Source organism: Zootoca vivipara, chromosome 14 (assembly GCF_963506605.1).
Source record: "Zootoca vivipara chromosome 14, rZooViv1.1, whole genome shotgun sequence".
In the NCBI taxonomy this organism is placed as follows: Eukaryota; Metazoa; Chordata; class Lepidosauria; order Squamata; family Lacertidae; genus Zootoca; species Zootoca vivipara.
Genome location: NC_083289.1, coordinates 47,945,421 through 47,962,577, shown reverse-complemented (window position 1 = coordinate 47,962,577; position 17,157 = coordinate 47,945,421). Strand labels below are relative to the sequence as shown.

Genomic DNA, 17,157 nt, shown 5'->3' with positions numbered 1-17,157 from the left:
GAAGTAGGGTGGTGTGATCTGTTTCAGTGGGGCGTAGGCCTCTCAGCAGCCCCCCAAAGAGCACATGGCCATCCCATTCGAAAACCTGAGTCAGATAGCTCTTTGGAAGGCAAACTGCACTGCCCCCAACAGAGCAGGGTCCCATCCACACCATAGATTTAAATCAGGCATTGGCAAACTCGGCCCTCCAGATGTTTTGGGACTACAACTCCCATCATCCCTAGGTAACAGGACCGATGGTCAGGGATGATGGGAGTTGTAGTCCCAAAACATATGGAGGGCCGAGTTTGCCAATGCCTGATTTAAAACATGTTACCCTTTTTGTTTTTAAAGTAGTAGTAATGGCTTCCCCCAAAGAACCATGGGAATGGTAGTTTTTACACACACACACAGTGCTGTAATTCCCAGCCCCTTTAATGAACTACAGATCCCAGGGTTCTTTGGGAGAAGCCTTGACAGTTAAAGAAGTGGGGCAAATGTCCTTTAAAAATGCATGATTCCGATTTGACCTAAGGAAGAAGCCATTTCTGGCTGCCTGGAGGATGTCCCTGTCTTTCCTGATCCATAGGATCCTGGCTGGCCTCTTTATCGCCAAGGCCATCTCCCTTGTTTGTTCAAAGCCTGCCTGGGGAGAAGCATGTCTCGGATGTTGCCTCCTCTGCCTTCCCCTGCACTGTGATCCTCAGTTGACCCATCCTCTGAGGCCTTCCGCCCGGTCACAACCCTGGTGAGCTGACGAAACCGCCATGACTTGCCGGGTTGGCATTTCTAGCCCAGTTGCCAGGCTCTGTGTTAAGGAAGCACCTGAGAAAATAATAACAAACCCCGCATGCGAAGATTGGTAAACACTGAAAGAAGCACAAACAAACCACGGCTATCTCTCTCTTCCTGCGAACGAAGATCTCAGAGCTGTTTTGTCTGATCAATGGTTTTCTTTCTTTTTTTGGCAGCGGCCCCGTGAACATGTTCGAAACCCATCCTTTCTGGGCACTTTAGTTCATTGCCCATTTCTGGGAATGGTAACTCTGTAAGGTGGTAAACTAAACAATGCCCTGAATTATGTGCAGGAAAGAACGTGTTTTGGATGTGCTTTAAAGGGATTTTGTTGTTTAGTCGTTTAGTCGTGTCCGACTCTTTGTGACCCCATGGACCCAGAGCACGCCAGGCACTCCTGTCTTGCACTGCCTCCCGCAGTTTGGTCAAACTCACGTTCGTAGCTTCGAGAACACTGTCCAACCATCTCGTCCTCTGTCGTCCCCTTCTCCTAGTGCCCTCAATCTTTCCCAACATCAGGGTCTTTTCCAAGGATTCTTCTCTTCTCATGAGGTGGCCAAAGTATTGGAGCCTCAGCTTCATGATCTGTCCTTCCAGTGAGCACTCAGGGCTGATTTCCTTCGGAATGGATAGGTTTGATCTTCTTGCAGTCCATGGGACTCTCAAGAGTCTCCTCCAGCACCATAATTCAAAAGCATCAATTCTTCGGCGATCAGCCTTCTTTATGGTCCAGCTCTCACTTCCATACATCACTACTGGCAAAACCATAGCTTTAACTATACGGACCTTTGTAGGTGATGTCTCTGCTTTTAACTATACGGACCTTTGTAGGTGATGTCTCTGCTTTTTAAGATGCTGTCTAGGTTTAAAGGGATAGAGTGACACAAATGCAGCCCTGTGACTGATTCCCGTGATATGTGTCTATGTTTAAAGGTGATTTTAGGTTCTGGTGAAGTGGGCCTTGAGTTTGAGGTGGGGGACATTCTTCTCCCCCTCTCAGCAGATGGAAAAGGGAGAGAGAGGCTGTAGCTGTGCGGCAGAGCAGCTGCTTTGCATGCAGAATGTCCCAGGTTCAGTCCCTGCAGTCTCCACTTAGAAAGAAACCAGGCTGCAGCAGATGGGAACGATCCTGCCTCCCAATTTCCCAAAGAGCCACTGCCAGTCATTGTAGACAAAAAGTTGACATAAGCAGCTCCCTGAATCTGTTTGGACTTGCTGATTTGCCAGGATGCAGAAAAAGGTGGACACTCTTTTTCTTTGCTCTCTCGTGGACGAGTTTCCAGGGGCCGTTTGCCAGTGGTGTCTGGGGCCAGAGGTAAAAAAGTGGGTGTGGCCAGATGCAAAAGTGGGCAGGGCAATGGGTGTGACTCCTCCCTTTGCACAGAAGGGTGCAATCCAGCTGTGTTTCTACACACTCGCACAAGTCTATTTTCCATACAGGCAAACGAGGCATTTTCTCAGTTCAAGGACCCCCTCCTAGCCAGGCAAAGGGATGGAGGAGGGTGCAGAGCAGGGTCTGTGAGGGGGCGTGTCCTAGAGAGAGAGGGGGTGTGGCGTTGGGAAACCTGGGGGCCAAAGAGAGAAACCCAGGGGCCACCAGCCTCCCCACTCCTGTTTCAGAGAATCTGAGACTGTGAGCTGCTCAGCTTGGTTTCTCTGTTGTAAGCCATATGCCAGGATTCGTAACTTGGAAACTGGGTGCTCTTGTTTCGTGCCAATGCAGGACATTGGATCCTGTCTGTGATCTAAGCCTGTGGCCCTTGCAACTTAAGAGAGATGAGCTGGACGAAAGGGCAGTATCGTGCTTGACCAAGGGGCCGTGAGATTGTGTGCATGACTTGGAGCGATTGCAGGATACAGAGATGTGGGACTTGCTATGTAGGGCTGATGGGAGTCGGAGTCCAGTATCATTTGCAGAGATGCAGGTTCCCCGTCCCTGCTAGGTAGGGTGGCCTGCTTGTAAAAATCTGCTTCTTAAGGAATGTGTCTGTCTTGTGTGTCTGTCTATCTCAGTGATGGCGAACCTATGACACGCGTGTCAGACGTGACACGCAGAGCCCTCACTGCTTGCACGCGCCCCATCAGCCCATTCACGCTGTTGTTGTTGTTGTTGTTTTTCTCTCCCATTCCGCTTCTCCTCACGCTACAGCTCCGCTGTTAAAACCCAGATCCTTTGTTGTTGTTGTTGCTGCTGGTAGCCACAGATTGGTTTTTTAACCCTTTGTGTGCTGTTTTTTCTGGCGCTTTGGCAGACGATGATTGGATGTAACAGCGTTCATTTTTAACCCATTCTGTGCTGGGTTTTTTGGCGCTTTGGCAGACTATGTTAGTGTTGCATGTTAGTTCCAGCGAAGGTAATATTCGTCATTTATTTCTGTTCTCTCCCCCCCCCCCCAAAGCGCAGCAGCTTTGGGGCATCCCCCCCCAAAAGAAAGCAACTTTTGCACCCCCCCAAAACACCTCCAAAACCTTGGTCAGCAGCTCTCCCCAAAAGCTCAACAACTCTGGGCACTTTGTGATAAATAAGGGATCTTTGGTTTGGTTTGGTTAAATAATTAGTTTTTGGTTTATTAAATACAGTTATATATTACAATCATACATTTTTGTTATTTAAACTATAAATATCATGAAATTATGGTTTTTTCCCTCGAAGTGACACACCACCCGAGTTATGCCCGGTTTTTTGGCAAATTTTGACACACCAAGCTCAAAAGGTTGCCCATCACTGGTCTATCTGCATACGCACACACAAACGTGCACACACAATGCAAAATCAGCTCCTCCTCCTCGTGTTTACGAATGCAATTTGCAGAGTTTTGCAAGGTAGTGTCTGGTGACCTAAGTGATAATCTGTTTAGTTCTCTCAATTAATGGCTATTTTGCATCTGGTTTGGAACTGTGAGAAATGGTTCGCTGAGTGGTTTGTTAAATTATAGGTGTTGCTGGTTGCTTTTTGAAATCCCGATAATTGTATCCTGTGTTTTATTTTTAAACTGTGTCGTAATTGTGTGCAGCGTTGCCTTTGTCCTGCAGACTGAAGATGGCCAAAGCAAAAATAAATTTGGAGGGAAGGAGGGGGCGAAAGTGTCGTAGCGATTATGGGAGCCAGAGGAGCAGCTGGACACAACTTCCAGATTTTCGCAGTCTCGTCTGCGGAGGATCTTGCTGCCTCGTGATTCCCGAAAGCAAAAGAATTGGTAGCCTGTGTAGTGTCGGGAGACCTGGGTTCAAATCCTTACTCTGCCATTGGGTTCGTCACCCTTTTTTTTTCTCTCTCTAAGCTAATTCGCAGGGTTGTGGTGCTTTTAAAAATATTACCGTATTACCAATGTTCATTCAATTTATATACCGCCCTTCCTCCCAAAGGAGCCTAGCGCAGCAAACACATAATTAAAACAATATCATTGAAAACATTCCGAAAGCAATCTAACATTCTAATTGTGTTATTTCAGCCAATGATTTCAGGGTATGGAGGGAACAGGTGACAAACACATTGTGGCATGCTGAGCTCCTTGGAGGCAGGGAGGGGGGATAAAAATCAATGCAGTCTCTTTTATGCTCATTTCCCTTAATCCTGTTTTCCTTGATGGCACCTTTTGAATTGCCTTTGTGTTCAGTTCTCCACCTTGTTATGCCAAATGGGGCCCCAAATGCAGCTCTCTTTTCTGGCCCCAGGAACTCTAGCCAGGCCACACCCCTTCAGCATGTGTGTTTCTGTCCTTGTGCGGTTTTTTTTTTTTTTTGCCCGGCTGGGATGTGCCCTTATTTATCTATTTAATAAGATTTATACACCAATTGATTGTAAAAACCAAACAAAACTTCAAAGTGGTTCGCAAGGAGCTAAAGCAGGGAAATAAAGGGAAATGTACACCCCTGCTTTAACACATACAAAAGTTAAAATACTAAAAGAGATTAAAATCACCTCAACGTCTGACTCATCTGGGCATCACAGAATTGTAGAGTCGGAAGGGGCCCCCAAGGGTCATCCAGTCCAACCCCCTGCAATGCAGGAATCTTTTGCCCAATGTGGGGCTCAAACCCATGACCTTGAGATTAAGAGCCTCACGCTATGCACACAGATAGGCTTGTTTGGGGGGGGGGGAATGTTTTTAACAGGCTCCAAAAAGCGTACAGTGGAGGTGCCTGCCTGATGTCAATAGGCAGGGAGTTCCAAAGTGCAGATGCCCGAGTTCTTACAAAGGTGGAATGGGTGTTACGTGGCGCTTATAGTAGTTCCAATTCCACCAGTCGAAGTGGTCAAGTGGGCACCTGCGGGGTAAGCCGATCTCATAGGTAAACCGGTCCCAAGTTTGTTAAGCTCCGATCTGCTCGAGCTCTGATCGTGGAACCCTAGAACTGTCGTGTTGGCAGGGACCCCAAGGGCCATGTAGTCCAACCCCCTGCAATGCAGGAATCACATGCCTCTTGCTTGCTTGGATAGAGGAGAGAGTGTGTCTCTGTGTGTATATAGAAGCTAGCCTATTGTGCAAAGGGAAAGCTAGCATTCGTTGGCCCGGTCCCACCCACCACTCACACATGGCCCCCAGAAGGCCATGCGGCCCTCTGGCTGAAAAGGATTCCCTGCCCGCTTCTCCGTGAGCCAAGTCGGTGTGATTCTGGGGTTCTACCTGGGTGGAGAACTTTGGTCAACCTCTTTGTTCTGGCTTCCTTTTTCCGGGTCGGGGGAAGAAAATGTAAGCCCCTCTTTGTTTTGCAAGCTGGCAGGTGTCCAGCATGGCCTGCCCGTTGCCCTGGGATCATTCCGTTGCTCAGCTCCTAAATACTAGACCCTTCTGCAACCTAGCTCAGGGTCTTGTTCGATTTCTCTTTTCTGCCGCCTCCTGCTTTTGCGCTGTGTCAGGGCACCCTGGCTTCATTTTCTGTGTGGTCTGCTATGGGGGCTGAGCAAGGAGAGGAAGGTGGAAACATATATTTTTTATATATATTGCAGATCCTTTCTCCCCCTGCCTTCCTCTCTCCGCTGAATGTTCACTCGCATTGACCCCTGAGCCCGAGAGAAGCGAAGCTAGAATTGGCTGAAAAGATTCATTTGTCTGTCGGGTCCAAGGAAGGGAGAAAAATAATAACGCAGCCCTTGGCTGAAAACGTTCTCTGGGGAGATGAGGAAGGAGTGGCTGCTTTGCGCCGAGCTCTCAGCCAATTTTTTTAAAAAAATATTAATCTGTTCCTCCTTTCTGGCCGGCCTCGAGCGCCTGCTCCCAGGAGCCCGCATAAAAGTTGGAGAGGGTCTTCCCACCTGCATCGCGTGGGCTGGCTTGGCTCTGCTTAACCTGCTTGAACCCAGCTCTTGGCTGCTAAAGGGAGCCCACCAAAGCGGCCTTGTGGGGGCTGAGATGGGGCCTGAGGGACAAAGTCCGTGCCTACATTTGAAACATCACAACTTTAAAAAAGCATGGCTCCCCCCCCAAAGGATTCTGGGAAATGTGGTTTGTTAAGGAAGGGTGTGGAGAGTTGACCCTTATTCCCCTCACGGAGAAGATCATTCCCAGAATTCCCTGGGAAAAGGGGCTGACTGTTAAACCACTCTGAGATTCCCAGGGAATTCTGGGAACGGTTGCTCTGGGAGGGAAATAGGGGTCTCCTAAACAAGCCCAAAGCTCTCAACAAATGGCTGTTCCCAATGTTTTCTGAGGGGAGCCCTAAGGGCCTAAAGTGGTATGATGATGCTTTTAAGTATATTGTGCAGATGGGGCCATGGGCAGAGCCATAATAATAATAATAATAATAATAATAATAATAATAATAATAATAATAATAATAATTTGCACCCCACCCATCTGACTGGGTTGCAGCCACTCTGTGGGTGGCTATGCAAATACTAGCCTGGCTTAGGCCACATTTGGATGGAGGATAGAGAAGGGTCTGTGAGTATGTCTTAAAACTACGGTAGCCTACTCTACAATGGTCCCATTTGCATGTGTTTCCCCACCCACTTTTGTCTCTGACCCCACCCACCACCGTTCTGCAGCCCTTGGAAGGTTGCCTTAGAACAAGAGGTGTCCCCTTGGACTGTTGAATCCCTCCCTTTGTGATTGGGCTCTTGTGCATGTCTTCGGAGCATGCACAGAGTGATGGGATCTGTATGGGCCCAGCCACCGCCTTTCTTGAGATGAACAAGAGGATTCTGCAGATAACCTTTGCAATCTGCAGTGTTTCTATGGCAGGGGGACTCTGTGTTTGTGTGTATATAAACTTATGTCAAACATGCTTAGGACTAACACAGGAACACCACAAGGATGCGTGCTTAGTCCGCTCCTTTATACTCTTTATACATATGATTGTGTCGCTGCCCACCCTAGAAATAGGGTTGTCAAATTTGCAGATGACACAACCGTGATCGGGCTCATCTCTGATAAGGAGGGTGAAACTGAGTATAGAGATGAGGTGGAGCGGCTGACAGAGTGGTGCAGAGTCAACAACTTGCTCATAAACACAAAGAAAACTAAGGAGCTTGTGGTGGACTTTAGGAGACAGAAGAATGAGGTCCAGCCACTCTTGATTGACGGAATTTGTGTGGAGAGGGTAACAACGTTTAGATTTCTAGGCATTGAGTTACAGGAGGATCTGTCCTGGAGTGTTAATACGAGGGGGCTTGTGAAGAAGGCGCAGCAGAGACTGTATTTTTTGAGAATTTTAAGGAAAAACCATCTTCCACAAAAGCTGCTGCTTGCCTTCTATCACTGTGCCATACAGAGCGTGCTCACGTACGGTTTATGTGTGTGGTACGGAAGCTGTACTTCCCAGGACAGAGCAGGGCTGTGTAGAATTATTAAAACAGCAGAGAGCATTATTGGCTGCTCACTCACCACCTTAGAACAAATTTACACCACCAGGTGCCATAGAAAAGCACTAGATATATCAAGAGATCCAACACACCCTGGTCACCATTTCTTTCAGCTCCTGCCATCGGGACGGAGATATAGAACTATGCAGGCAAGAACGAGCCGTCTCAGGAACAGTTTCTTCTCTAGAGCAATTTTGGCCTTAAATGGAAAGCCCGGACTTTGAAGTCATCTTATTTTACTTGTTATTTTGTAGTATATTTACTGTTTTTAATTAGCTTTTTGTAATTTTGGATTATGCGGAATGCTTTATCTGAGTGGATGTAGCAACCGAGTAATTTCGTTGTTCCCGCAAGGGGACAATGACAATAAAGATATCTTATCTTATCTTATCTTATACTTGCCTCTCGTTCTGCGTTCTAATCATGGAATAGTAGAGTTGGAAGGGACCCAAGGGCCATCTAGTCCAACCCCCTGCAATGCAAAATATATACAAAATATAAAACTCCCGAAGCAATACGTGAATTAATTTGGAGGAGAAACTTGTTACAGAGAGTCACAGTTAATAGCCATCGGGGGGCGGGGCGGGGGGCGGAGTAAACAAAATACTGGATTCAAATGTATAATAGATTACAATTCTCAGTATTGAGAATTCACTGTGGTTCCCTGAATCTCCGTAACAAGTTTCCCCTCCAAATTAATTTGTGTATTGCTTCAGAAGTTTTATATTTCATATATGAACCGTGTTGCAGGGGGTTGCACTAGAAATCAGTGTTTCCCAATCGCTAGCTGTTTTTGGACTACAACTCCCATCATCCTTAGCAATACCAGTGGTCAGGGATGATGGGAATTGTAGTCCGAAAACAGCTGGAGACCAAAGGTTGGGAAACACGGGGATAGATGACAATTGGGTTCCTTCCAGCTCTACTTTTCTGTAATCCCGTAAATTGTAATGTCCTTTGGCTGCCTACAGTAAGGTTGATTGGGTTGACAGAGAGAATTTCGAGAAACAAGCATATGTAGTGTTTTTCATTTAATCTGTAGGCATGCATTCTTGCTCTGGAGCCCTGCCAGCTTCTCATTCAGCTCTCCATTCTGGAACAGATTCCTATGAAGCCCTTTGCCACACACACACACACACACACACACACACACACACACACGAGACCCTGGTGTAATTAAAACATATATTTCTCCTCTCCCCTTCCAGACTGTGGAGCATGGGTTCCCCAACCAGCCCAGCTCCTTGGCCTTCGACCCCAAGCTACGAATCATGGCCATCGGCACCAAATCGGGAGCGGTGAAAATGTATCCTTTTTGCTTTGGCCTGGACATCCCTTCCATGACACCAGAGGAAGGGGAAGGTAAGGGTTGACTTGTATCTACAAAGCTTCCCGGTGGGCACCCTGTTGGGAAATGGCTGTCTGATCTGGAAATGCGGCCCCCAAGCTCCCCGTTCTGGGGCCCACAGAATTCTTCCAAAGCCGCACACCCTCCCACTGCTTTGCATCCTTCTGTTGTCCTCCTTTGCACCCCAGGGGCTGGGTTGTGTCCTTGAAGCATGATAACGCCTCTTGCTTGTCTGGGTGGAGGACCGAGAGGGCATGTGTGTGTGCCCAATCAGGATCTGACCTACTACCCTCTTTCCCTCCCCATGCCCTCCTTACTCTTTCCCGACCCAGTTTTCCCTTCAGTTGTTATTTCATTATTTGCATCTATATCTGCATCCTGTTTTGAAACAAAAGTGCCTCCTCGAGATACATAAACCTAATTTGGTTTGCTTACTTTTTTTTTTGAAATTTTCTGTTTCTGTGTTTTCGAAAACAATGCAAAAACAACGGAACTGACCTGCAGCACAAAGGTAAAATGTGCACTGGTTGTTCCGCCTGCTTAAAAAAAATTAATCTGTTCCTCCTTTCTGGCCACCCTCGATCGCATGCTCCCAGAAGCCCGGATAAAAGTTGGAGAGGGCCTTCCCATCTGCATTGCGTGGGCTGGCTTGGCTCTCCTTAATCTACTCAAACTCAGAGCTTGGCTCCTAAAGGGGAGCCCCCCAAGTGGCCTGGGGGGAGGGCTGAGATGGGGCCTGAGGGACAAAGGAAAGCTGCTGTATGTTTAAAACACCACAACTTTTAAAAGGCATGGCTTCCCCCAAAGGATTCTGGGGAATGTGGTTTGTTAAGGGTGCTGAAAGTTGACGCTTGTTCCCCTCATGGAGACACCATTCCCAGAATTCCATGGGAAGAAGAGCTGACTGTTAAACCGCTCTGAGATTCCCAGGGAATTCTGGGAACGGTCACTCCGTGATGGGAATAGGGGTCTCCTAAACAAGCACAACATCCTCAACAAATGGCTGTTCCCAATGTTTTCTGAGGGGAGCCTTAAGTATATCGTGCATATGGGGCCATATACAGAGCCATAATAATAATAATAATAATAATAATAATAATAATAATAATAATAATAATAATAGCACTCTGCCCATCCGACTGGGTTGCAGCCACTCTGGGCAGCTATGGCCTAGACATTTGCTTCTGGCACCACCCATTTCTGGCATGTGGCCCCTGGAGCTTTGCCCGAAAGGAAATGTAGGCCTTTCGTTTTAAAAAAAGGCTCCCCATTCCTGGCCTTGCTATTACCTGCCCTTTACCCTGAGGTCCCAGGTTGCAGCATTTTTTTTAAAAAAAACATGTTAAAAACAGCGTTTAAAACAACTTGAAATCACAAGGAGTAAGGCAGGTCCTAAAATATCCACCTCAGGTGCCCAAAGCCAAGGTGTGTTTACGGCATTTTCCGGAAGCTGTATACTGAAGGTGTCAGGTACAGCTTTGTGGAGAGATTCACAACTTAGGGGCTGCCATAGAAAATGCCCTTTCTGCCTGGACCACCCACCCCCTTGGCTTCTGAGGGCTGAGGAACTACCTCTGCCAATCTCTGTGCCCATGCGGGTCTCTAGTGAAGAAGGCTTTTTTTCCAGGTATCTGGTGCCTGCATTGTTTAGGGTTATAAACATTAACATGAGCGCCTTAAATTGGGCCTGGAAGTGAACTGGTAGCCAGTTAAGCAAGGAACTAATCCCTGAGGTGCAAAAATGCCGCTTTGAGTAGAGTTCAGATGTGTGTGTGGCCAGGGCTCAGGGTTGCAGAGATTTGGCACATTGGTTTAGAGCTGCAGATGCAGAGTGATCTAAGCCAGATATTGGAACTTTACAGCTCTCTAGACATTTGTATATTTTAGAGCAAGTGAGAAGTCCAGGGCTCGCTCTTGCCTTACCGTTCTTGCAACTGATTTTTTTTTTGGGGGGGGGGGGAGGGCTGCTCAACAGGAGGTGGGCAGGGCAGTTCCATACTGCAGACACCCCTCTGAAAAATGTTCCTGGACTCCAACTCCCATCAGCCCCAGGCCCAGCAAGGCCAGTCGTCGGCGACTATGGAAGTTGTAGTTACGCAGCATTTGAGGAGCTGCAGGTTCCTCTACCCTGATCAAAGCCTTTGTTTCTTAAAAACTGCGGACCCAAGTGCGATAGCTTGGAGGTTCCCATGAAAGCCCCTGGTGGTTTTATTGGAAAAGAAGCACGGGCTCTTACCTAGCGGGTTTCAAGTGCAAAATTCATAATCCTTACGACCCTGCATGGTAGGCAGGTAAACAGAGGAGAGGTTTGGACTGGGTTCACAGCTTGCTCTTTGGCATCAACCTTTAGAAGGACGACAGCAGACCGTTTGCAACGACTCAGGATCGCTCGTCTGCGGAGTTCTTGGCGGTTGTGCTTCGGATCGAGTGAGGCCCCGAGATCTGCCAGGGACTTCCTAAAGCTCAACACGCAAGGCTTGCTTTCCTTGCTGCGGGGGCTGGTGGCCAAGCCAGGCTTTTGTACCCAGGGAGGCCCAGTGTTCAATTCTCAGTGTCACTGGCAAAAAGAATCGGATCGGAAGTGATGGGAGAGACTTTTCCTGCCTGAGGCAATGGAGACGGTTTGCGGCTCAGAGCAGACTTCACTGGGCCAGGCGAACAAAAGAGTGTGAATCAGTGATTGGTTTCTTTCCTTCACTTGAAATGTGCATGGCCATGATAATGCTCAACTGTCAGAGATGTTGCCTTTTCTGCATCCCTCCTTCCATCAAATCTCTCCCCCCCCCCCTTACAAATGTGTGTGTGTGAGAGAGAGAGGTGGTATTCAGGAACCTTCCTATTCTTGGAATATAGCAAATCCATAAGGCAGGGAGATGTTTTGCAATTCTGCTTAACTCTGGGTGGAATTCATTGCAGTGCTAAGGAGGTCATTCCATCAGCACAAGAGTTTCTGCTTGCTCAACAAGGCCATCTCCCCTCTCCTCCTGACCCCATGCCATTCTGAGAGGTTCACCCCTCCAGAGCAGATTTGCAGGGAGGCAAAGCCCCATGGCCGTTAGTGGGAGTCCTTTGGCTGGCTTCCGTTAGCAGAATGAGGCAGTTGAATCTGGTTCTTTGTGTCAGGATTTCCCCAGAGCAGCTGGTGGGTCAGGACTCCTGATCCAAGGTTGGGTTGCAACAGGACCACTAGTACCATGAAAATATGTAAGAAATTAAGAAACGGGTCCCAAGTGCATGTTTGGGTTAAAAGTGGGCCCTGTGTTTTTGGAAAGGGTTGATAATACCTGCTCATCACAAAGTGAGAAACAGATCCTTTCATTGTCTCCACCTTTGCCTGTTTGGAACTCGGGGCATGGGGCTGTGTATTGATTATCAAGCCACCTTACTTTGGTTGTTGCCTTTGTTCCTCCATTGAAGTCAATGGGAAAACCCTCCTGCTCTTCTGCTGCCTGTAACTTCAGTGTTTTCAGCCCCATATGGCATACAATTTTCAGGCATGTTCCAATGCCTCCAACATCAGACATGCCGATTAAGTTTTCTGTGGTTTTTTTAAAGAGGCAATTTTTAAAAACAAAAAAGTTTCCTGCATTCCTTTTCCTCCTTCGTCTTACCTGCTCGTAGCTGTGACGTTGCACCGGATAATGAAGAGGAGCGCCACCTCCGAGGGGCGTGTGCCCCAGACAGGATAATGGAGTTGGTGCAACAGGTGTAATCCTCGTGGCATCTCCTCTCTGGCCTTCCTAAATTGCAGGTGGAGGTTTAAATTACGGGGTCAGGGCTTGGGAGCCACCTGTTTGTGTCAACCACCTGTTTATGTCATTCCCCGGGCAGGCGGGGAGTAGCATGGAAGTTTTCTTGCTTTGCTTTGCTGCTACTGGATTCTGTGGGGGAAGAGGATGAAAGAGAAGCTCTTTTCCTTTTCATCACCTCCCCTGGAGGTGCAGAGGCAGCCAACGCCCATGGGACACCTCTTGGGTGTCATCGTTGGGTGCAAGGGAATTTAGAGGGAGGAAAGTCACGAGGGGACTGCATTTTCCTAGTGCTTCACTGCCAACCAGAAAGTGTCCAAGCCTGAATTAAGGTGCCAGCTTTGATCTGTACAAATGGATTGGGATTTACTAAGGCTGGAGGAGAATTCATGTTTTAAGAAAACAGACTTTACCCCGCACCTCGTGGACTAATGCATGGCAGGAAAGTAGCTGGTCCTTTTTCGTTGTGCATACTTGGCCAAATTTTGTGATACCTTTCTTGGCCCGTGCCTGCAGAACGTGCTGCGATGCGTTGAAAGATGCCCTGCTTTAGGATGAAGGAATGTGAACAGAGCAGAAAGGGAAGCTAACAGGCAGTCAAGTTCCTGGTTCTGGTTTTGCCGCCCTCCAAGGAAACCTTAGCAGTTGCTCCTGCTATTCTTAGGGAGTGCTCATTTTCTAACTCTTGTGTTTTGATTTTTAAATTCCTGTTGTGTACTGAGGTGGAGAGCTGGGGTGCAGAATTGGAAGGGCAATTCTGGAGCCCTCTCTAACTGGGTTGGTGTCCAGCACAATTGATGATTTGGATTTGGGGTGTGTGTGTGTGTGTTTTGTTTGAAGTTGCAAACAAGGGCCAGGAAACCTTAACTTGGTACAAAAACAACGCGCAACACCTCCCACTTTCCAATAAGGGTCTTCCCCTGCCCTTTTGGAAGGAATCTGAATAGATGCAGGGTTTTTTTCGGAGAGCTGCAGGAATCTTGGCTTCCAAAACGGGTTCTTTTAAAGCCTCGGCACTGGCATCGCTGCTAAGATGTGCCGTCTCCATGGAGTTCCGAAGCTCAGGAATAGAATGCAGAGGAACATTCCCCCTTCTCTCTCTCTCTCTCTCTCTCTCTCTCTCTCTCTCTCTCTCTCTCTCTCTCTCTTTCTCTCCCCCCCCCCCCGGCCCAAGCCTCTGTCTTACTTGATCTTGCACCCCACGTTCTCATCTCTCCTCTCCAGGAAGGACTCAGGATTGTCAATATGTTAAAAAAAGAAATAAAACACAACATGCATATTTAGAATGCATGGTTTTGTCTTTTTAGCGCATTCCCTCTCCCCCCCCCCCAGTAAAAAGTTGAGGCGCGGCAGTAAAAATTAAATATCGGCTAGTGGAAGCTAGTAATCCAGTCTGGTTATAGCAGCCAGACTAGCTGACCCATTGCACCACATCACCTCTAAGATGATTCCTGTATTTCCGGGGCTGGACTAGATGACTCTTGGGGGTCCTTCCAACTCTTATCATTCAACGAACTGTGGGTGTGCTTTTTGTCTTTGTGTGTGTGTGTGTGTGTGTGTGTGTGTGTGTGTGTATTTTAATGACTTGTATTATTAATTTTTAAACTGACGCGGTTCAGATGTACAGACCTTGTTGGGAAGTGGGGACGCAGGCGGTCTCTCCAGGAAGAAATGTGGTGCTTTCTGAACAGGGGAATTTGGATTTGGGGCATCCAATTTTTTTTGCTGTTTTTGGTCCCCCTGCTGCTTGGCTTTCTATCTCTCTCCCCCATCCCCCGACCTTTCTGGGTCTTTAGCTGTGCTGGAAGGGCCCGGCCATGCTGGCTTCAATTCAGGGCATGTGTGAGTTGGGAAGACAATTGGGGAAATGGCTTAAGAACAGAGGATAAAAGTTCTCAAGTAAGTTGGGCAGGGGGGCGAGGAGGGGGAAGTTCTCCACTTCCCAGCCAGGCCAGGGGAGGAAGCAGCTGAAGGGGTAAAAATAAAAGCCCACACCGGTGCCTAAAGGGAGTCTTCCTCTCCTCCGGAGGGGTCTTGGTAGCGAATTGCTCTTCCCAGGGATGGCTGCCAAGGAGAGCTGAGGGGAAGGTCGAATGCTGCAAAGCACCCCCACAACCCTTAAAAAATAAATAAATAAATCCCTGTGGTGGTTGGCTTCTGATGCTGGCTTGGCAAAGACTGAATACGCACACAATCTCTCTCTTCTCTCTCTCTTACTCTGCTAAAGAGATGAACATTCGCGGCCAAATTTCTGAACAGGCAGGAAACTTTCCCTGGTTTCCTTTTTATGCGTTACCCATTGCTGAATAATAGATTGATTTCTCCGCAGGTAAGGTGGTCTCAGACCCCATTTGCGTCAAACGTTTAAAGCACCGCGATACCACTTTTCAAACAGTCATGCTGAGAGGGTGCTGAGAGTTGTTTGGAAACCTCCCTTTGCCCCTCACAGAGCTACAATTCCTGGAGTGGTCTAACAAACTTTTTTGGGGGGGTGTTTTTTACCCACTGCTGAATTCTCGATTGGATACTCTGTAGGGTTGGGCTCTCTCTGAGCACATTTATTATTATTTATTTATTTATTTATACCCCGCCCATCTGGCTGGGTTTTCCCCGCCACTCTGGGTGGCTTCCAACAAATACTAAAATACATTAAAATATCACAGATTAAAAACTTCCACAAACAGGGCTGCCTTTAGGTGTTTTCTAAATGTCAGGTAGTTGTTTATCTCCTTGACCTCCGATGGGAGGGCGTTCCACAGGGCGGGCACCACCACCAAGAAGGCCGTCTGCCTGGTTCCCTGTAGCTTCACTTCTCGCAGGGAGGGAACCGCCAGAAGGCCCTCGGCGCTGGATCTCAGTGTCCGGGCTGAACAATGGGGGTGGAGACGCTCCTTCAGGTAAACAGGGCCGAGGCTGTTTAGGGCTTTAAAGGTCAGCACCAACACTTTGAATTGTGCTCGGAAACGTACTGGGAGCCAATGTAGGTCTTTTAGGACCAGTGTTATGTGGTCTCGGCGGCCGCTCCCAGTCACCAGTCTAGCTGCCGCATTCACACCATGCCTTTGATTTACTGTGATGCTGCTTCAAAAACACGCACGGCTTCTCCCAAATAATCTTGGGAGACATGTTGTTGTTTAGTCGTTTAGTCGTGTCCGATTCTTCGTGACCCCATGGACCATAGCACGCCGGGCACTCCTGTCTTCCACTGCCTCCCACAGTTTGGTCAAACTCATGTTGGTGGCTTCGAGAACACTGTCCAACCATCTTGTCCTCTGTCGTCCCCTTCTCCTTGTGCCCTCCATCTTTCCCAACATCAGGGTCTTTTCCAGGGAGTCTTCTCTTCTCATGATGTGGCCAAAGTATTGGAGCCTCAGCTTCACGATCTGTCCTTCCAGTGAGCACTCAGGGCTGATTTCCTTAAGAATGGATAGGTTTGATCTTCTTGCAGTCCATGGGACTCTCAACGGTCTCCTCCAGCACCATAATTCAAAAGCATCAATTCTTCGGCGATCAGCCTTCTTTATGGTCCAGCTCTCACTTCCATACATCGCTACTGGGAAAACCATAGCGTTAACTATACGGACCTTTGTCGGCAAGGTGATGTCTGGGAGACATAGCGTGTTAATTTCTGCTGGGAGTTAGGAGGCGCCTACCCCCCCCCCCCCGTCCCCAGAGCTACAATTCCTAGAATTCCTGTGAAGAGGAATTGATTATTAATCCGCTCTGGGAATTGTAGTTCCGTGAGGTGGAAATTGTGTGTGTGGGGGGGAGGTCTCGTAATGGCTCACAGCACCCTTAAAAGGCTACAACTCCCAGAATTCTCTGGGGGAAGCCATGGCTGTTTAAAGTGGTATCATAGTGGCCTCCCTCTCCCTCCCTCCTTTGTCAACATAGAATTGTAGTGTTCGAAAGGACACAGAAGTCATCTAGCCCAACCCCCTTCGAGCAGGAATGTTTTGCCTGACATGGGGCTTGAACCCATGACCCTAAGATTAAGAGTCTCATGCTCTCCGTCCCACTTGGGTCAGTTACAAGGCAGAATGTAGTCAGCCGACTTCTATCCCTCACCCAGGCCTAATGCAAGGTCCCCAATTCTCGCCCCTTGATCGTACCCAGATATGCATGGTCAGGGCCAGTGCTAGGGCTTTTTGCGCCCTAGGCAAAAACAGCTTCTGGCGCCCCCCCGGGTAACACCACTGATGCCCCTGCGTCCCCTCCATTGGCGGGAGGAGCGTGAGCCAAGGGGGGGAGCTCGGCGCCCTCCCGCCTGTGGAGGGGATGCTTTGAGCTCCTCAGCGGCGCTGCCGCCGCTTGCTCACTGCAGCCGCTCGGGAGCTCACAGCGTCCCCTCCGTGGGCGGGAGGGCACTGAGCTCTCCTTTTGGCTCACGCTCCTCCCGCCTATGAAGGGGATGCTGTGAGCTCCTCTGCGGGTGAGCGGGTGGCGGCGGCAGCAGCGCCCATAGCTGAAGGCTTCAGCTG

The 17,157-nt window shown here is 48.5% G+C and overlaps 1 protein-coding gene across 4 annotated transcripts in view; it reads left to right on the top strand.

The window, feature by feature from the left end:
* LLGL1 (LLGL scribble cell polarity complex component 1) overlaps positions 1-17,157 on the top strand; it is an 83,306-nt gene that overhangs the window by 14,943 nt on the left and 51,206 nt on the right. For all 4 annotated transcript variants that reach the window (XM_035132325.2, XM_035132324.2, XM_035132322.2 and 1 more), the window contains exon 2: positions 8,788-8,885. In XM_035132325.2, coding sequence (XP_034988216.2) covers positions 8,788-8,885 — 98 coding nt within the window. The remainder of the gene's footprint in view (positions 1-8,787; positions 8,886-17,157) is intronic.